The sequence below is a fragment of the Dryobates pubescens genome, chromosome Z, assembly GCF_014839835.1.
Source record: "Dryobates pubescens isolate bDryPub1 chromosome Z, bDryPub1.pri, whole genome shotgun sequence".
NCBI lineage: Eukaryota > Metazoa > Chordata > Aves > Piciformes > Picidae > Dryobates > Dryobates pubescens.
The window spans coordinates 65,024,575-65,041,111 of NC_071657.1; the positions used below are offsets into that span (position 1 = coordinate 65,024,575).

The 16,537-nt window shown below is 47.8% G+C and overlaps 1 protein-coding gene across 1 annotated transcript; it reads right to left on the reverse strand.

Moving 5' to 3' along the window:
• Window positions 1-3,417: 3,417 nt before the first annotated feature.
• On the reverse strand, window positions 3,418-12,037 carry ATP5F1A (ATP synthase F1 subunit alpha). The gene is made up of 12 exons (XM_054178661.1): window positions 11,921-12,037; window positions 10,800-10,878; window positions 9,598-9,767; window positions 7,567-7,740; window positions 7,320-7,486; window positions 7,056-7,204; window positions 6,098-6,249; window positions 5,751-5,975; window positions 5,539-5,646; window positions 4,607-4,751; window positions 4,298-4,448; window positions 3,418-3,625 (listed from the first exon to the last, which is right to left on the reverse strand). The coding sequence occupies exons 1-12, from the start codon at window positions 11,978-11,980 to the stop codon at window positions 3,544-3,546; spliced, it is 1,662 nt and encodes a 553-aa protein (XP_054034636.1). The 5' UTR covers window positions 11,981-12,037; the 3' UTR covers window positions 3,418-3,543.
• Window positions 12,038-16,537: the final 4,500 nt, after the last annotated feature.

Sequence of the window (16,537 nt, forward strand, 5' to 3'; positions counted from 1 at the left end):
GGTGGGGGTGGGATGCTTTTTGGTATGTTTTGGGATGTCTCTCTTTTGTCACAGTGCTTGTGGTTCTCTGTAAAACTTTTATTGTTATTTCTTTTTCCATTTAAACTTTGCACCATTTTTGCAATCGTTTGTCTGAGGCTTTTTCTTTTGCCCGTGGTGGGAGAATTGGCCTCTCAACCTACCACACTGCACAGGTTGCCCAGGGAGGTAGTGGAGGCCTCGTCCCTGGAGGTTTTGAAGACCAGGCTGCGTTGGCTGTGAGCAACCTGCTGTAGAGTGAGGTGTCCCTGCCCATAGCAGGGGTGGTTGGGACTGGATGATCCTTGAGGTCCCTTCCAACCCTGACAATTCTGTGATTCCATGTGGTGCTTCAGGCAATGATTTTGTGATGTGGCTGTGCTGGGTTGGACTCAGTGATGTTAAAGGGCTGCTTAACAAACAAAGATGACTCTATGGGATTGGTGGGGCTGCAAGGCACGGTATCACTGCGCAACAGGAGTAAACCTACTGGTTATAGCTAAACCCAACTGACCCCCAGTTTCACAAGAACAGACATGGAAGTTCAGCATCACACCCAGGCAACCCACAGCACCTTCCCCACTCCTGGCTTGGCCAGAGGTTGCCGGAATAGTCTGGGAAGGTTTCATAGCCTTGGCTTATTAGGAAACAGTGTCTGAGATGACATGCTGTGTTCCTGACCTCAGAGCTGTTCTTAAAATAAAGAGAAAGAAGAGACATGACTCTGGAAATCCTGAGTCATGCCTGCTGCCCTAAGCTGCTGTTTGCTGTAACAGTCCAGTGAGGTAGAAAACAACACAAAACAAACAAAACCACCCCCACAAAAAACTAACTAATAAAAAAGTGCATTTTCCCTTTTCTGACATAAATCTGGTAAGTCATAACCAGAGGCCAGTGGCTCTTGGCAAACATTTCTGAGCTTCCTGCCAACTAAGGCAGGCTTGCATCAATTTTTCTTTCAGTGGTCATGGCTGCAGTTCCAGCCCCATCAGCAGGGTCACATCCATGGTTCAGATCTGAAAAGTCTGTCACAGATTTGAAGAGGTTTTAAGCAACCTGACTGGAGTCTGGTTGCTACCCAGCTGCAAGCACACCAAAATCTCCAGGCTGTGAGTTCTATTACGAAGCGCCAAGTTTCCTGCCTGCTGTGACTGCGCTGGAAGGGCACATTAAGACAGACAGGGAAGCTCAAGCAGGGCTGAGACCCAAAGCCAGTAGGACAGAGCAGTGTGAAGTGACCATTCAGCATCAGCCCTACGGCACCAGTGTGCTCGGTTGCACCCATCCTTGATGGGGGCTGATAAAGGAACCCAGAAGAAACTTGATCCAGGTGGGCAGAGAGAGACTTAGTTTTCCCCCTCCTAGGAGCACTGAGCCCCTCGGTCAAAAGTGGTCTATTCCGCTCCCCCTTCCTGTGCAGCAAGCCTATAAAAAGGGTGGACATCTTTTATTTCCCTTTTCCCCTGGTTCGCATGCTCGAGAGGGCGTCTGCTGTGCTTCCTGCATTGACCACACGGTGGGGGCCTACTTTCCCAGCCGCATCCACGCCTTTTCTCAAGAACTGAATCCACCTACATCCGGTGAATAAAAGGCCATCCGGGCTTATGTTCCTATTTATCCTTATCCCTTATCTTTGTAAACCCTCCCTCTTACTGCTAAATAGTTAAAAAATTACCTCTTTTACTTCCAAACCGATTCCAGACTGTTTCTTCTGTGAATTTACCCTTCCTCTCCCCTACCTGATTTGGTTTACCTTTACCAGGAAAGGGAGGGGAAGGACTCTCAATCTGTTACCATTTGGGCTTTTAGACTCCAGGTAAAGCTCCAACCAGCACCACCAGCCACACATCAGCTTTGGTGTCACCTGCACACAGCAGCACTGACACCACGGTGCATTTTCTGCATCAGGTCTTCAAGCCGATTTAGCAAGGCTGATGCTGTACATACTCCCAGCACAAGAGGGCACAAACCTGCACCACAACCCCATGCTGCCATGCTCCACTCGCTGTTTCTTTCTGCAGCACCTCTCAGGACATGGGAATAATCCTTCAAACACCAGCCCCACCATCCTTCTACCTGACTGCATGGGACCTATTCACCATTATGGTTCTTTAATAGGGAAACTACCACCTTCAAGTCACAGCAGGGAACAGGACAGCAATCAGAACCGCAGAACACTTGTTACAGACACCTCTGCAATTTTGGACTGCCAGCCCTGGGCTCAGTGCTTTCTTGCTTCAGCAGCATGCAAGCAAAACATGTTGCAGCGACACCAACACCTGACTGGGGTTAGTCAATGTGTGAAAATGGAGCAGCAAGCTGCAACAGCCATCCTGGAAGGGGACAAGGGACATAGGGCAGCCAGATCAAGAGGCTTCACCATAGTAGTAATTAACGCTACAGGAAGCTCCCCCCCCCCCCACTACTGGAGCACACCCCTCACCTAACATGCCCACTCCTCCATAAAGCTAACACTTTCAGCCTGGAAGTGTTGTTCATTCTCCTGTACTGCAGAAGCCACAGTTTATACTCTCAAAAACACTCAAGCCCTTAACAGAGGCACTTCTTAGTCTGGGTATTAAAGTGTTTTCAATTGCTTGTGATACTGCATGTGAAGAGGCTGAGGGGAGACCTTATTGCTCTTTACCTGAAAAGAGGTTGTAGACAAGGGGTTGGTCTCTTCTCCCAGGCAACCAGCACCAGAACAAGAGGACACAGTCTCAAGCTGTGCCAGGGGAGGTTTAGGCTGGAAGTGAGGAGAAAGTTCTTCCCAGAAAGAGATTGGCCATTGGAATGTGCTGCCCAGGGAAGTGGTGGAATCACCATCCCTTGAGGTGTTCAAAAAAGGATTGGACATGACACTTGAAGCCATGGTTTAGTTGTCATGAGGTGCTGGGTGACTTGATGCATCTCCGTGTTCTTTCCCAACCTTACTGCTTCTATGACAGGAGGCAGGGTACTCTTGTAAAGGAAGTTGTGAGACAAAGGAAACAGCCCCCCACAAAAGTCCTAACCACAGGCAACATGAGGTATTAAGGACCAAGTTCCTGTGAACAAGGGTACAGTTGAATACACCAGAGCAACGTTAAATTGAACTTCCTCACATCCCACATAGTTCTAACACCATACCTCCAAGAGAATGGAGAAGTCAGGAAACTGAGCAGATGCTCTGCTACTCAACCTCCCCACAAACCAGTAACAATTGCAGACAGTTTGACAGAAGTGGAGACAACTAGACGCTAACTCCCACCTCTCCTTGTAAGAGGAGGCTGACACACCTAAGAGTGAAGACCCCTCAGAGTTCCTTGGGCTAGTGTGCATGCAGGGAAGTTTAACCCTGTGGTTTCCAAGGCACGTGCTGCTGTGCAGCAGCAGTAATTTACGACAGAATGGAGCAGCTTTTTTAGAGGGCAGCTTTTATTCTCGCTGAGAACTGTACATTCAAGTCGCACATACTTTAAGTCTTTGATGGAGCCAGAGCACAGGATGCGAACAATAGCCTCGTCTGTTTCACCAGTTTGAAGTTCATGCCTCAAAAGTAGCCAGGAAATTTGTGACTATTTCCTTCAACTTGGCTTCTGTCTGGTCAGAGATCTTCCCTTCGGTCCTGTTGAAAGAGTTCAGTTAAACTTCTGACACAGGAACAAACACAGTCACCAAAGCAAAGAAAAAGCCTTCCAATGGTTGCTGTAACTTCTCACATGAACACATCCATGTATAAAGTAGTGTGCAACCATTCTTTTAAAACACCTGTCCTGCTCAAGAACTAAAGTTTGTCAACAAGTGCTTTAAAAGCAGCTGTACATAGCTCAACAAGGCTCCATCTTCCGGAGAGCTATGCCTCAGAGATGGGAAGCACATGATCTGACTCATGGCAAAACAAACCAGGACCACTTTACAGGACACAGCCATGGAAACAGTCACTCCCCCATGGTCCACTCAGCGGCAGAGAAGGCAGTGAGCAGCACGTCATACACAGTGCAACAGAAGTTTAAAGCTATCAACAGTATGTGAACTAAGTAATTTTAGTATCAGATTAGAAGAGGGGTATACAACTAGGTACTTTTTAAGCATCAGATGGATTTCCCAAATGAAACTGGAGACAAAGCTGAGCTCTGGACAGCAGGGCAAGGTCAGCACGAAGGCTGATTTAACCTCCAGTTTTGTACAGGTAGCTTAGGGCCTGATGTTCCACAATACACTAATTAATAGTTTAGTTACCATTATCTGCACTCCAGCCATCAAGCCAATACCCTAGGGATGAAACAAGCCATCATACCTGATTGTGGAGAGCAGGGCCTGGTGCTGGCTCAGTACATGAGCCAGGAAAGCACTCTCGAATTTAGTGATTTTGCTGGGCTCCAGCTTGTCCAAGTGACCTCTTACACCAGCATAGATGACTGCAACCTGCTCCTCAATGGCCATGGGAACTGCAGAAAAGCAAGCACTTTTTACACTGAGACACATTTGAAGATCAACCACACAAACACACTGTGGCTGAAGTTTGCATTGCCCAGGTCAGCCAAATGGGTATGGTAAACACTGCCACAAAGGCCAGCCCTGTTTGCACCACGGGCAGTGCACTCACCGTACTGTCCCTGCTTGAGCAGCTCTGTCAGACGTACACCACGGTTCAGCAGCTGCTGTGTGGCAGCATCCAGATCAGACCCAAACTGAGCAAAGGCAGCTACTTCACGGTACTGAGCCAATTCCAGCTTCATGGTACCTGCCACCTACCACACAATATACAGGTCAGACTGGGATGGATCAGTTTTTTGAATGTTTCTAGCAGTCAGCTGGGAGTTGTCACAAGTCATTTTACCTTGCATACCAGTCAAGTGAATCTCAGGCTTCTGACAGATGGCCATGTGCAGTGCTACAAACCACACTACCTACTTGGCCTTTTTAACAGGAGCATGTTACACCTCCCACCTCACAGCTAGTAGTACTCTTTAATTCCCTATCTGAACTCAAAGTGTGAGGTTAAGAGAACGTTTCCTGTTTCTAGCAAAGATTAGTACCCTGTTCAGCATACTGAAATTAACAACCCTGTATCTTCATGCAGATCCTAGTCTCAGTTCTCCTCCCACTCTCAATAGGCAACAGAAACACCAAGAAGATCCCTGATGTTTGTTTAAATCACTTCGTAATTCTGAGGAATCCAAAGCTTTATTCTCTCTACTCACAGCTCTTTAGAGTGAAGTGGGTTGGAAAGCCTACACACTACTAGAGGACACAGCCTCAAGCTGCACCAGAAGAGGTTTAGGCTGGATGTTAGGAAGAAGCTCTTCATAGGAAGAGAGACTGGCCATTGGAATGGGCTGCCCAGGGAGGTGGTGGAGTCACCATCCCTGGAGGTGTTTAGGAAGAGCCTGGCTGAGGCACTTGGTGCCATGGTTTAGTTGAGTAGATGGTGTAGGGTGATGTGTTGGATTCTGTGATCTCAGAGGTCTTCTCCAACCTGGTTAGTTCTAGTCTATACTAACTCTAGTGAGAGGAAACAAGCCGCTTCCTGCTTACCTGCTTCATAGCCCTGGTCTGAGCAGCAGAACCAACACGGGACACAGACAGACCAACGTTGATGGCTGGACGGATACCTTTGTAGAACAACTCAGTTTCAAGGAAGATCTGTAGAAGAAAATTGCTTTATTGTCTTGGTCAGAAGCCTGGAAGCCTCCTCAGAGACCTGCTGGTAAGTTGTACAGAAACACCGACATGCGAAGATGTCCTACCTGCCCATCAGTTATGGAGATCACGTTGGTTGGAATGTAAGCAGACACATCACCAGCCTGAGTTTCAATGACAGGCAAGGCAGTCAGGGAGCCACCTCCAAAGGAATCATTCATTTTGGCTGCTCTCTCCAGCAGGCGAGAATGCAGGTAGAACACATCACCTGGGTAGGCTTCACGACCAGGTGGACGACGCAGCAGCAGAGACATCTGACGATAGGCAACAGCCTGCACGGTACAAAGTGCAAGTTCTGATTTCACTACCTCGTTTAAAATTTTGGGTTTCTAAACCTAAGGTGGTCTTAAACACCAATGCTAGACTACAAGGCCCATAAACAATTCTTCCTGACCTGTTTGGATAAGTCATCATAGATGATTAAAGCGTGTTTTCCATTGTCTCTGAAGTATTCTCCCATGGAGCAGCCTGAATAGGGAGCCAGATACTGAAGGGGTGCTGCATCAGATGCTGTGGCAGACACCACAATAGTGTACTTCATGGCATCTGGAAAGAATTGGAGACAAACACCAGTGAGTGTATTACTTCATCACACCCACTATCAGCAAATACAACATGCATGTGAATGACAGGTCCCTGAAGCAAGCCCAGGCAGAATTATACAGGAAAGAACACCGCTCTTCAGTAGCGTACCTGGCTGCTCAAGTCACTCAAGCAGCTTCAGCAGCCAGTTCACACCAGGTTACAGACTTCTTTCCAACTTAAAGTGAAGTTTAGGCTTCCACTAAGATACACTTGAGTTTGGAAGCCTAACTTCCTGCCTTCTGCAAGGGGATAACACCCTTTGTTTCATAGAACCAGTGTCTTCAAAATGGACTTCTAAGTGTGACTGCTTGACCAGCAGGCAAGAGGTAAGCTCTGTTACATGCAGCCTGGGTGAATCAGATCACTATTTCTGAGAAGATGCTATCATTTATCCCTTGGATCTGGGTAGTCAAGTCTCTCCACTAAACTTGCAATCTAATGTCAAGCCCATAAATACATCTGGGCAGTATCTTGTCATCAGGCCAGCATGACTGCAAAGACGAAGCTGTGAACTCTTGCTAGAAAAAAGAAAAACACTTCTTGGAAGCTGACTTTTCCAGGAGCAGTTCAGCAGGTTTGGGGCCTTATACCAGTCCTCTAATGCTGTGTAGCAAAAAATGGTTCTTTTCCCCAGATTTCTTGTTCAGAAAAACAAAACCTTTTACATCTAGTAAGCAGCAGCTAGGAGATCATGGCATTATTTTCAGCATTATAATGAGAAAAAGATGTCAGTACTTATCAGGCTCAATGATCGTCAAATTCTGTACCTGCATCAGTAAGCCTCTTCACCAGCTGAGCAACAGTAGACCTCTTCTGTCCAATTGCAACATAAATACAGTACAGCTTCTTTTTCTCATCCGTGCCATCGTTGAATCGTTTCTGGTTGATTATTGTGTCAATAGCAATTGAAGTTTTCCTGTATAACACACAGATTGTAAATTAAGCTGCCTGTGGTTCTCCCACTTGTGTTCAGTTTTGTTCATCAGTGTGCACTTCTCAGGAAGCATTTTTAGGCTGGACATGTAACTTACCCAGTCTGCCTGTCACCGATGATTAGCTCACGCTGGCCACGGCCAATTGGCACCAAGCTGTCCACAGCCTTGATACCAGTCTGCATAGGTTCACGCACAGAGATCCTGGGGATGATCCCAGGGGCCTTCAAACCAACTCTTCTACGGGTCTTAGCTGTAATAGGGCCCTTAAAAGAGAGGAAAACACCTGCTGCAGCCTTTATCACACAGATACAAGCAGCAGTACCCAACACCTAGTTACGCTTACCTTGCCATCAATAGGATTGCCCAGGGCATCCACAACACGGCCCAGCAGCTCTTCCCCAACTGGAACATCCACAATGGCACCAGTCCTCTTCACAACATCTCCCTCCTTGATCAATCTGTCGTTACCAAACACGACAACACCGACGTTGTCGGGCTCCAAATTCAAGGACATACCCTAGGACAAAGATCACATTATCCTGAGAAATCACATACTGACATTTGTGAGAGTTCTGACAGTTCAATACCGGTGTAGATCTCTGTGATGGCTTAACCTAGCCTAACAGAAAGCTCGGCTCAACTCAGTCAGGGAAAGCAAACAGAGCTGTATTCACAAGCAAAACTACACTCTGCAGTGGAATGCAATGAGTATGTAACAATACACAGGATTTACAATATTATACAGGTATTTATAGAAAGAAAATGGCACAGAACCCCACCTCAACAGGGGAAAAACTGCCCTGATTTTCCCCCTAACCTTTCCCTCCCCCCATCTCCTCTGTTTCATTAGGAGAAAAGAGGAAAATATGTTAGAGAGCTGTTAGCTCAAAGCGTTGTTAGAAGTTCACGGTCATATCTCAAAGTTAGCTCACAAGGGTCTCCCAGTGAAGCAGAGCAGAATGCCAGCAGAGAGAGAAGGGAAAGAAGTGGGATGTGAGATATGAGCCTGCAGTATGCCCAGGCAGCCAAAAGGGCCAGTGGCATCCTGGCCTGCATCAGGAACAGTGTGGCCAGCAGGAGCAGGGAGGTCATTCTCCCCCTGTACTGGTTAGGCCACACCTTGAGTCCTGTGTCCAGTTCTGGGCCCCTCAGTTTAGGAAGGAGGATGACTTGCTGGAACGAGTCCAGAGAAGGGCAACAAAGTTGGTGAGGAGCTTGGAACACAGCCCTGTGAGGAAAGACTGAGGGAGCTGGGGTTGCCTGGAGAAGAGGAGGCTCAGGGGTGACCTTATTGCTCACTACAACTACCTGAAGGGGGGCTGTGGACAGGCAGAGGTTGGTCTCTTCTCCCAGGCACCCAGCACCAGAACAAGAGGACACAGTCTGAAACTGTGCCAGGGGAGGTTTAGGCTGGATGTTGGGAAGAAGTTCTACACAGAGAGAGTGATTGCCCATTGGAATGGGCTGCCTGGGGAGGTGGTGGAGTCACCATCACTGGAGGTGTTCAGGAGGAGACTTGATGGGGTGCTTGGTGCCATGGGTTAGTTGATTAGGCAGCTTGGACTGGTTGATGGGTTGGACGCAATGATCTTGAAGGTCTTTTCCAACCTGGTTTATTCTATTCTATTCTGTATTGCTAGGGGTACACCTCACATCTGGCCCATGAAATTCATTTAGAATAGTCTCATTTGCCTTTTACACCCAACTGTGGATTTGTTCCTATTTCTCCACTCTTCTGCTTGAAAATCTGCAGCTGCTTTTGAAGAAGGCATAGCCTGAAACTGCCACAATCACATTGGATAACATATACTGTAGAATAATCACCTTGATATTACTTTTAAGAATAGTCAATGTTCTGGTTGTATCTATGATAAATGTACTTCTTCCATACCAGTCAGAGAACCAAGCAGAAAACAGAGTTCAATTACTGCGTGAGAAAAGCACTCACTTCTCTGCATAAGGTAATACTGAAGAGCTGTTAGCAGTACTCTTGGAACAGACAGTTTTTTAACTCTCGTCTACTCTTAGGAGTCCTCAGTCAGAAAACTATACACTGTATTGCAGCACAGGCCAGTATTACCAGAAAAGCCAGCCTAAACCCATAGAAAACAAAATCCCATGCCAGCGTAATGAAAACACTTTCTAGATTAATCTAAATAAATCTCCAATGTTGGCCAAGCATCAGGTACTGATAGCAAACTATGACAAACCTTTTTGTCATGCTGTATCAGCCACTTACTATATACTAAAGCTATACTGTTATTCTGTAGACGCAGCACTGAAGTACCTACCTCCAAGCACCAAGTCATGTTCTGCTTTAAAAAAGCCTTCTTTGTGTTTCTAGGCTAAACAAACTGGTTTAGTGGGAGCTTACCTTCAGTCCAGAAGAGAATTCAACCATTTCTTCTGCTTGGACATTCCTCAGGCCATACACACGGGCAATACCATCACCGATTGAGAGCACACGGCCAGTCTCCTCAAGCTCAGCAGAGGTGTCCGCTCCTAGAATACGTTCCTCCAGAATAGAAGATACCTCAGCAGTACCTGGCAAGAGATGTTTCAAACAACATTAAGCACATTAAGGCACAGTATGAATTTAATAAGCTTGTCTTGAACTCACAAGCCAAGGCACCCTTTCTCAGGTGTACTACATGGTGCAGCAAGTGACGCTCTTCCTTCAGGATGCCTAAGAAAGTTTCCATATTCACCACTGATGAAAGCAGCTGGAACTCATCATTACGAGCCAGCTTCAATCAAAATATTGATGGCTGTTTAACAATCTCTCTTTAGAAAGCAGTTAAACAATTAGCCTTAGCTCAGAAAAAACAGACATGCTAGCTCCAATTGCAGAGCGTTTACTGAGGCTGCAAGCATCAAAATGTCCTGGTAAACCAATCTGTAGACCAAGATCCAAATACATGTAAAGGAATTCAATACACTGAAGAAGCGAGTTGCTTGATGTAAGCTACGAAAACGTGTTCTCCATCTTCCTCAGATTTGTCTGGCAGTGTACCTCCAGCTTTCTATTTACTCAGTTAGGAAACAGTAAGTAACACTGTGAAACTATTGTTACCTAATGCTACCTTTAATCATCCTAAACCACTTCAACAACGGTACAGGAGCAACCACCAAAAATACATCTCTGCAGTGCTGCGGCCTTCTCCAAATGCCAAGGCATTGGCAGCAACAGACGTTATGCTCAAGGACACAAGGTCAAACCCAGGCAGGCCTGGCAAAGTCACACGTTCCTTCATATAGATTCAAACAAGCCAGGAAATCAGCATTTGAAGCATTTTCCAAGTAATTCTGCATCAGTCGGAACACTGAATTGAATCCTCAGGAAGCAGCTAAGCTGTGTAAGCCAACTGACATGTCACCACTCCTCAGGTCTGGACATAATTTGAATAATTAGAAGTGAAGTCTTCTGGATGGGGCTCTGCAACCCAAAGCTTCCTGCTAAACACTGTCAGTACGTAGCTGTCCTCAACTGTTTTGTCAACTGATGCAATCTGATTTTTCTTTGATACAGTAAGCACGTAAACAGCATTATTACATGAAGACCGTTTTCAAACTCACCAGTTTTCTGAAAGCATGTCTTGGAGGCATGAATGTTCCTTGTTGCAACAAATGCTGCACCCAGGGCATTTCTGGAAACCTAGAATAAGTTCATTGTTTTAGTAACACTGAGATCTCCTCAATCATTCAATACAAAATTTAAATGCAACAGACTGAAGGAGCTAAGACATATCAAGTGTGTCTGAGTCCTGAGGCGATGCTCACAGCACTTCATTCACAAATTGTAATTATGTAATCAACTCCAGCACTGCTAAGCAAGAACAGGCAGTACAGGAGACTGCTCTAAGCAACGTTCTTCTACAGTGCACTGATGTCATTGGCACAGCACCGCAGAGTCTCCCAGAGCAACAGCCCCTCTCCTCAGCCACCTTTTGGCTCACCATCAAAAAGCTTGGGGTATAAAGACAACAGTGGCACACCTCTCATGGTCCTGTAAAACGGACTAATAATATTATAGCTCCATTATTATAGCTCCATTATTATAGTCTCATTACTGAAGTGCGTAAGTAGGACTAGAACACAGGAAACAGCACAAAGAAAATAAAGGCAACAGAAAAAACACCCCCCCAAAAAAAAAAAATCGCGACAATCACTGCATTGGAAGACTGTAATGCTGTCTCCCAAGGAAAGCTCCCAGCGCAGCTTCGTGCCGCATGAAGGCTGTGTCTCCGTTAGTCCGGGCACGCCTTTCCTCCGTTCACCTTCACAAGGGACACGGGCTGGAAATGGATCCTGACAGACCTTCACATCCTCGCTCTCCACACAAACACGAGGGGAAAAAAAGCGACCCAGCCAAGCCTCGCAGCTGCAATCCCTCGCCCTGACTGCTTTCAGACCTTAACCTGAATCCCAGCAGTGGCAACCCACACGCCCCTCCCCCGCCAGCGAAGGACACGCCGTTCCCTTGACATACACCCCCACCCCCCGACACGAGGTCCTCATCAGGGGGTCGCGCTCCGCTGTCACCCATGGCTAAGGTGAGACTCCCACACACCCCTCGCCCCACATCCCGAAGGGCGAGAGGCCGCAGCGCCTCAATGTCACGGCGGCCTCTAAGACCAAGATGGCGGCCACGGCGGCGCCCGTCCCCTGCGCGCCCAGGGAGGAGAGACCGCGCTCACCAGGCCGGCCTGCCGCGGCAGGGAGCGGGCGAGGGCAGCAGCCACACGGGCGGAGAGCATGGCGGCGGCGGCGGCGGCGGCGGGCTGCGGCTCCTCAAGAGAAGACTGAAGCAGACGGCGTGCGGCTCCCGACCCCGCGCTGTCTCCACAAAATGGCGTCGCCGCGCCTCGCCTCTTTTGGCGGGGAGGCCACGCCCGCGGGGCGGAGCGCGGCCCGGAAGCGCTTCCCTCGGACGACTGTGGCCCTCAGGCGCCGCGGAGGTTTCCCCGCTTTAACACCTCTGCGGCAGCAGGGACTATATAGGTATAAAAATTATAACCAAAATCCACTGAAAGGAGGCTTTCACAAGAATGCCCCGCGGCCGCGGGTGACCTTGACACGCCCCTCTGCGGGCGGAAGGGGCGGGGCTGGGCGGAGTGAGCAGTCGGGGAGCCCGCTGGAGGCCCGAGAGGGCGGGGCGTGAGGGCGGGGACGGCCGGGGACAACCGGGGCAGCCCGGACAGGCAGCGCTATGTACGTGGGGCAGGAGTGTGGGGGCTTGCGAGAGCGGGGATGGTGGTGTGGGGCAGACCGTGTGTGGGAGTAGCTTTTGGACATCCTGTGCTGTGGCAGCTGCTGGTGGCAGGAGAAAAGTGGCAGAGGTGTTCTAGCATGTCACCTGTGCTCTGGAAACAGAGGTTAAAAGAGATGGAATGGAATGGAATGGAATGGAATGGAATGGAATGGAATGGAATGGAATGGACCAGACCAGGTTGGAAGAGACCTTCAAGATCATCGCGTCCAACCCATCAACCAATCCAACACCACCTAAACAACTAACCCATGGCACCAAGCACCCCATCAAGTCTCCTCCTGAACACCTCCAATGATGGCGACTCCACCACCTCCCCAGGCAGCCCATCCCAATGGGCAATCACTCCCTCCGTGTAGAACTTCTTGGGTTAGTTGTTTGGGCGGTGTTGGATTGGTTGATGGGTTGGACGTGATGATCTTGAAGGTCTCTTCCAACCTGGTTTATTCTATGTATTCTATGTATTCTAACCTAAACCTCCCCTGGCGCAGCCTGAGACTGTGTCCTCTTATTCTGGTACTGGCTGCCTGGGAGAAGAGACAGCCTCCCTTCAGGTAGCTGCAGAGTGTGATAAGGTCACCCCTGAGTCTCCTCTCAAGGCTAAGCAACTCCAGCTCCCTCAGTCTTTCCTCATAGGGCTTGTGTTCCAAACCCCTCACCAAGTTCGTTGCCCTTCTCTGGACTCGTTCCAGCAAGTCAACCTCCTTCCTAAACTGAGGGGCCCAGAACTGGACACAGTACTCAAGGTGCGGCCTAACCAGTGCAGTGTACAGGGGCAGAATGACCTCCCTGCTCCTGCTGGCCACACTGTTCTTGATGTTCTTGATTCACATGTGATGTGCAGCATCACGTTGGTTTTCTTATCAATTCTGCGAGGAGCTTACTTTTTTTTAGCCAGTCTGATGATACGTGAAACCTAAAAGCTGACCCCACGGGTGCCATCAGAGGGGAAAGTACCAGAGCAGCAGCATCACAAGTGGAGGACAGCCTCCCTGCAAGAAGCAGCTCAGCTTACCCTGGCAGTCTTTCCTTTGACGAGGTCTGTGTACCAAGGCCTGACCCTGTGGAGACAGTGCACTTGGAAACCAATCCACTATGTGAGAAGTAGGATTTATTGTGCAAGGAGAAGGTTGCAAAACTCAGGTGCAATGTGGTTGTGTCCCTGTGGGAATTCAGAGAGATTAGCAAAGCACAGATCCCAGAAGAGCTTTCTGGGAACTGAAAAGGCTACATGAAAAGTTCTCAACCATTTTCATAGAATCAAGGAGTGCTTTGTGTTGGAAAGTACCTTTAAAGCTTAGAAACACAGAATGAATCAATAAGGTTGGAAAAGACCTCAGAGATCATCAAGTCCAACCTATTACCTAATACCTCCTGAGTAACTAAACCATGGCTTACAAGTGCCACTTCCAGTCCTTGTTGTATAGTTCCAATTCCTCTGTCATGGGCAGGAGCACTTCCTACTAGACCAGGTTGCACAAAGCATCATCCAATCCGACCTGGAGTATTTACAGGGGTGGGGCATCTACCACCTCTCTAAGCAACCTCTTCTAGTGTCTAACCAGCCTTAGAATTTCTTCATTGCGTCTTGTTTAACTCTACCCACTCTCAGTTTGAAACTGTTGCCTCTCATCCTATCACTACTCTCCTTGATAAACAGTCCCTCCTCATCTCCTGCAGGCCTCCTTTCAGCCCTGAAAAGCAGCAATGAGGTCTCTGCAGAGCCTTCTCCAGGCTGAACAACTACAATTCTCCCAGTATTCTTTTGTAGGAGGGGTCTTCCATCCCTCTGATAATTTTTATGGGCTCTGCGGGAGCTGCTCCAACAGGGTCATGTCCTTCTTGTGCTAGTACAATTTGGCACATGTGGTGTCTAACATGATACTTCAGCAACATTTCTCATGCTGATTATTTCAGTAATCACTTTAAGTTCTTGCCCTGAAGTTCTTTAAATTCTTCTGCCTGAAAAAAAAAAAACACATTTAAATGCTACAACTAAACCTTGTGCCTTTCTACTCATGTTATGCTGCAAAAGAAAGGAGGTTCCTTGGTAGTTTTTTTAAGAGTTTGGTTCAGAAGACAGGTTTTTACTGCATCTTTTCCAAAAAGTATTACATTGACTCACAGGATCACAGAATGGTAGAGGTTGGAAGGGACCTCCAGAAATCATCTAGTCCAACCTGCCTCCTAATGCAGGTTTCACCAACATCAGGTTGTGCAGGCAGGTTTTGAAATTCTCCAGGGAAGGAGGTCTAACCTCTTTGGGCATCCTCTTCCTGTGCTCCCTCACAGTAGAGAAGTTTATCCTCATGTTTAAGTGAAACCTCCTGGCTTCTAGTTTTGCCCCTTGTCCTGTCACTGGGCACCACTGAAAATAGTCTAGCCCTGTCCTCTTGACTTCCACCCTTTAGACAGTCATAAGCATTGATAGCATCTCCCCTCAGTCTGATAGCATCTCCCCTCAGTCTTCTCTTCTGGTAAGAGAGTTTCTCATCCTCTCCTCATAAGATAAATGTTCCAGTACCCTAATCATCTTTGTCATCTTCCATTGGACTCTCTCCAATAGTTCCTTGTCTATCTTGAACTAGGAAGCCCAGCACTGGACATAGAAATCCAGCTGTGGTCTCAGTAGGGCAGAGCAGAGGTGTAGGAGAACCTCCTACAACCTGCTCATCCCATTGTTCTTCATGCACCCCAGGAGACCATTTGCCTTCTTGGCCACAAGGGCACATTGCTGGCTCATGGTGAATTTCTTATCCATCAGGACTTACAGGTCCTTCACAGAACTGCTTTCCAGCAGATCAACTCCTAACCTGTACTGGTGCATGGGGTTACTCCTCCCTAGGTGCAGGGCTCTATACTTGCTCTTGTTGAACTTCATGAGATTCACCTCTGCCCAATGCTTCAGCCTGGCCAGATCTCACTGAATGTCAGCACAGCCTTCTGGTCTGTCAGCCACTCCTCCAGGATTCCTATCATCAGCAAACTTACTGAAGGTTCACTCTGTCCCTTCACCCAGGTCTTTGATAAAGATACTAAATGAGACTGGACCCATACTGACCCCTGGAGCCAATCACTGGCTACAAGCCTCCACTAGACCCTGCACCATTGATCACAACCCTCTCTGCTCTGTCATTCAGCCAGTTCTCAAGCCACTTCACTGCTTGCTCATCTAACTCACGTATCTTAAGCTTACCTACGAGGATGTTATGGGAGAGAATGTCAAAAGCCTCCCTGAAATCGAAGTAGACAACGTCCACTGCTCTCCCCTCATCTGTCCAGCTGGTCACACCATCACAGAAGGCTATCATATTGGTCAGACATGATTTCCCCTTGATGGATCTATGCTGACTGATGATAATCTTCTTTTCATTCTTCCAGAATGAGCTGTTCTGTCACCTTTCCAGGGCTGGAGGGGAGGCTGGCTAGCCTGTAGTTTCCTGGGTCCTCTTTCTTTCCCTTTTCAAAGATTAGAGCAATACTGGATCTCTTCCAATCCTCAGACATCCCCCCTGTTCTCCAGGATCTTTCAGAAATGATGCAAAGTGGTACAGCAACAATCCTCAGCAGTCATGGGTACCTCCCATTGGGGCCCATGGATTAGAATAGAATAGGAATAGGAATAGGAATAGGAATTAGACCAGGTTGGAAGAGACCTTCAAGATCATCACATCCAACTCATCATCCAACACCATAATGGATGTGGATGTCCAACTTGTCCAGAGGATCTCTAATCTGATCATCCTCAACTAAAGGAAAGCCTTCTTTCCTCCAGAACTTTCTCTTTTACCCACAGGGTCTGAGATTCTTGAAGGCTGGTCTTAGCATTAAAGAGTGAAGGAAGAAAGCGTTCAGTAGCTCTGCATTCTCTGTCACCAGGTCACTCACTTCATTCAGCAGCTGGCCTACATTTTTCCTGGTGTTCCTGATGTCCTTGAAAAAGCTCTTCTTGTTATATTTGTACACCCTTTGCCACATTTAATTGCAAGAAGGCCCCTGATTTCCTCATTGCACCCCCACATACTCTGGCAATGTTTCTATATTC

Bases quoted from the DNA above. Each gene is read 5' to 3' on its own strand.
- ATP5F1A (XM_054178661.1), bottom strand. From the start codon at position 11,980: ATGCTCTCCGCCCGTGTGGCTGCTGCCCTCGCCCGCTCCCTGCCGCGG. The intron at 5,976-6,097 runs GTCAGGAAGAAT...TGTACCGTGCAG, and splicing joins ATGATGACTTATCCAAACAG to GCTGTTGCCTATCGTCAGAT. The intron at 3,626-4,297 runs GTATGATGGCTT...CTCTTTCAACAG, and splicing joins GCCCTGCTCTCCACAATCAG to GACCGAAGGGAAGATCTCTG.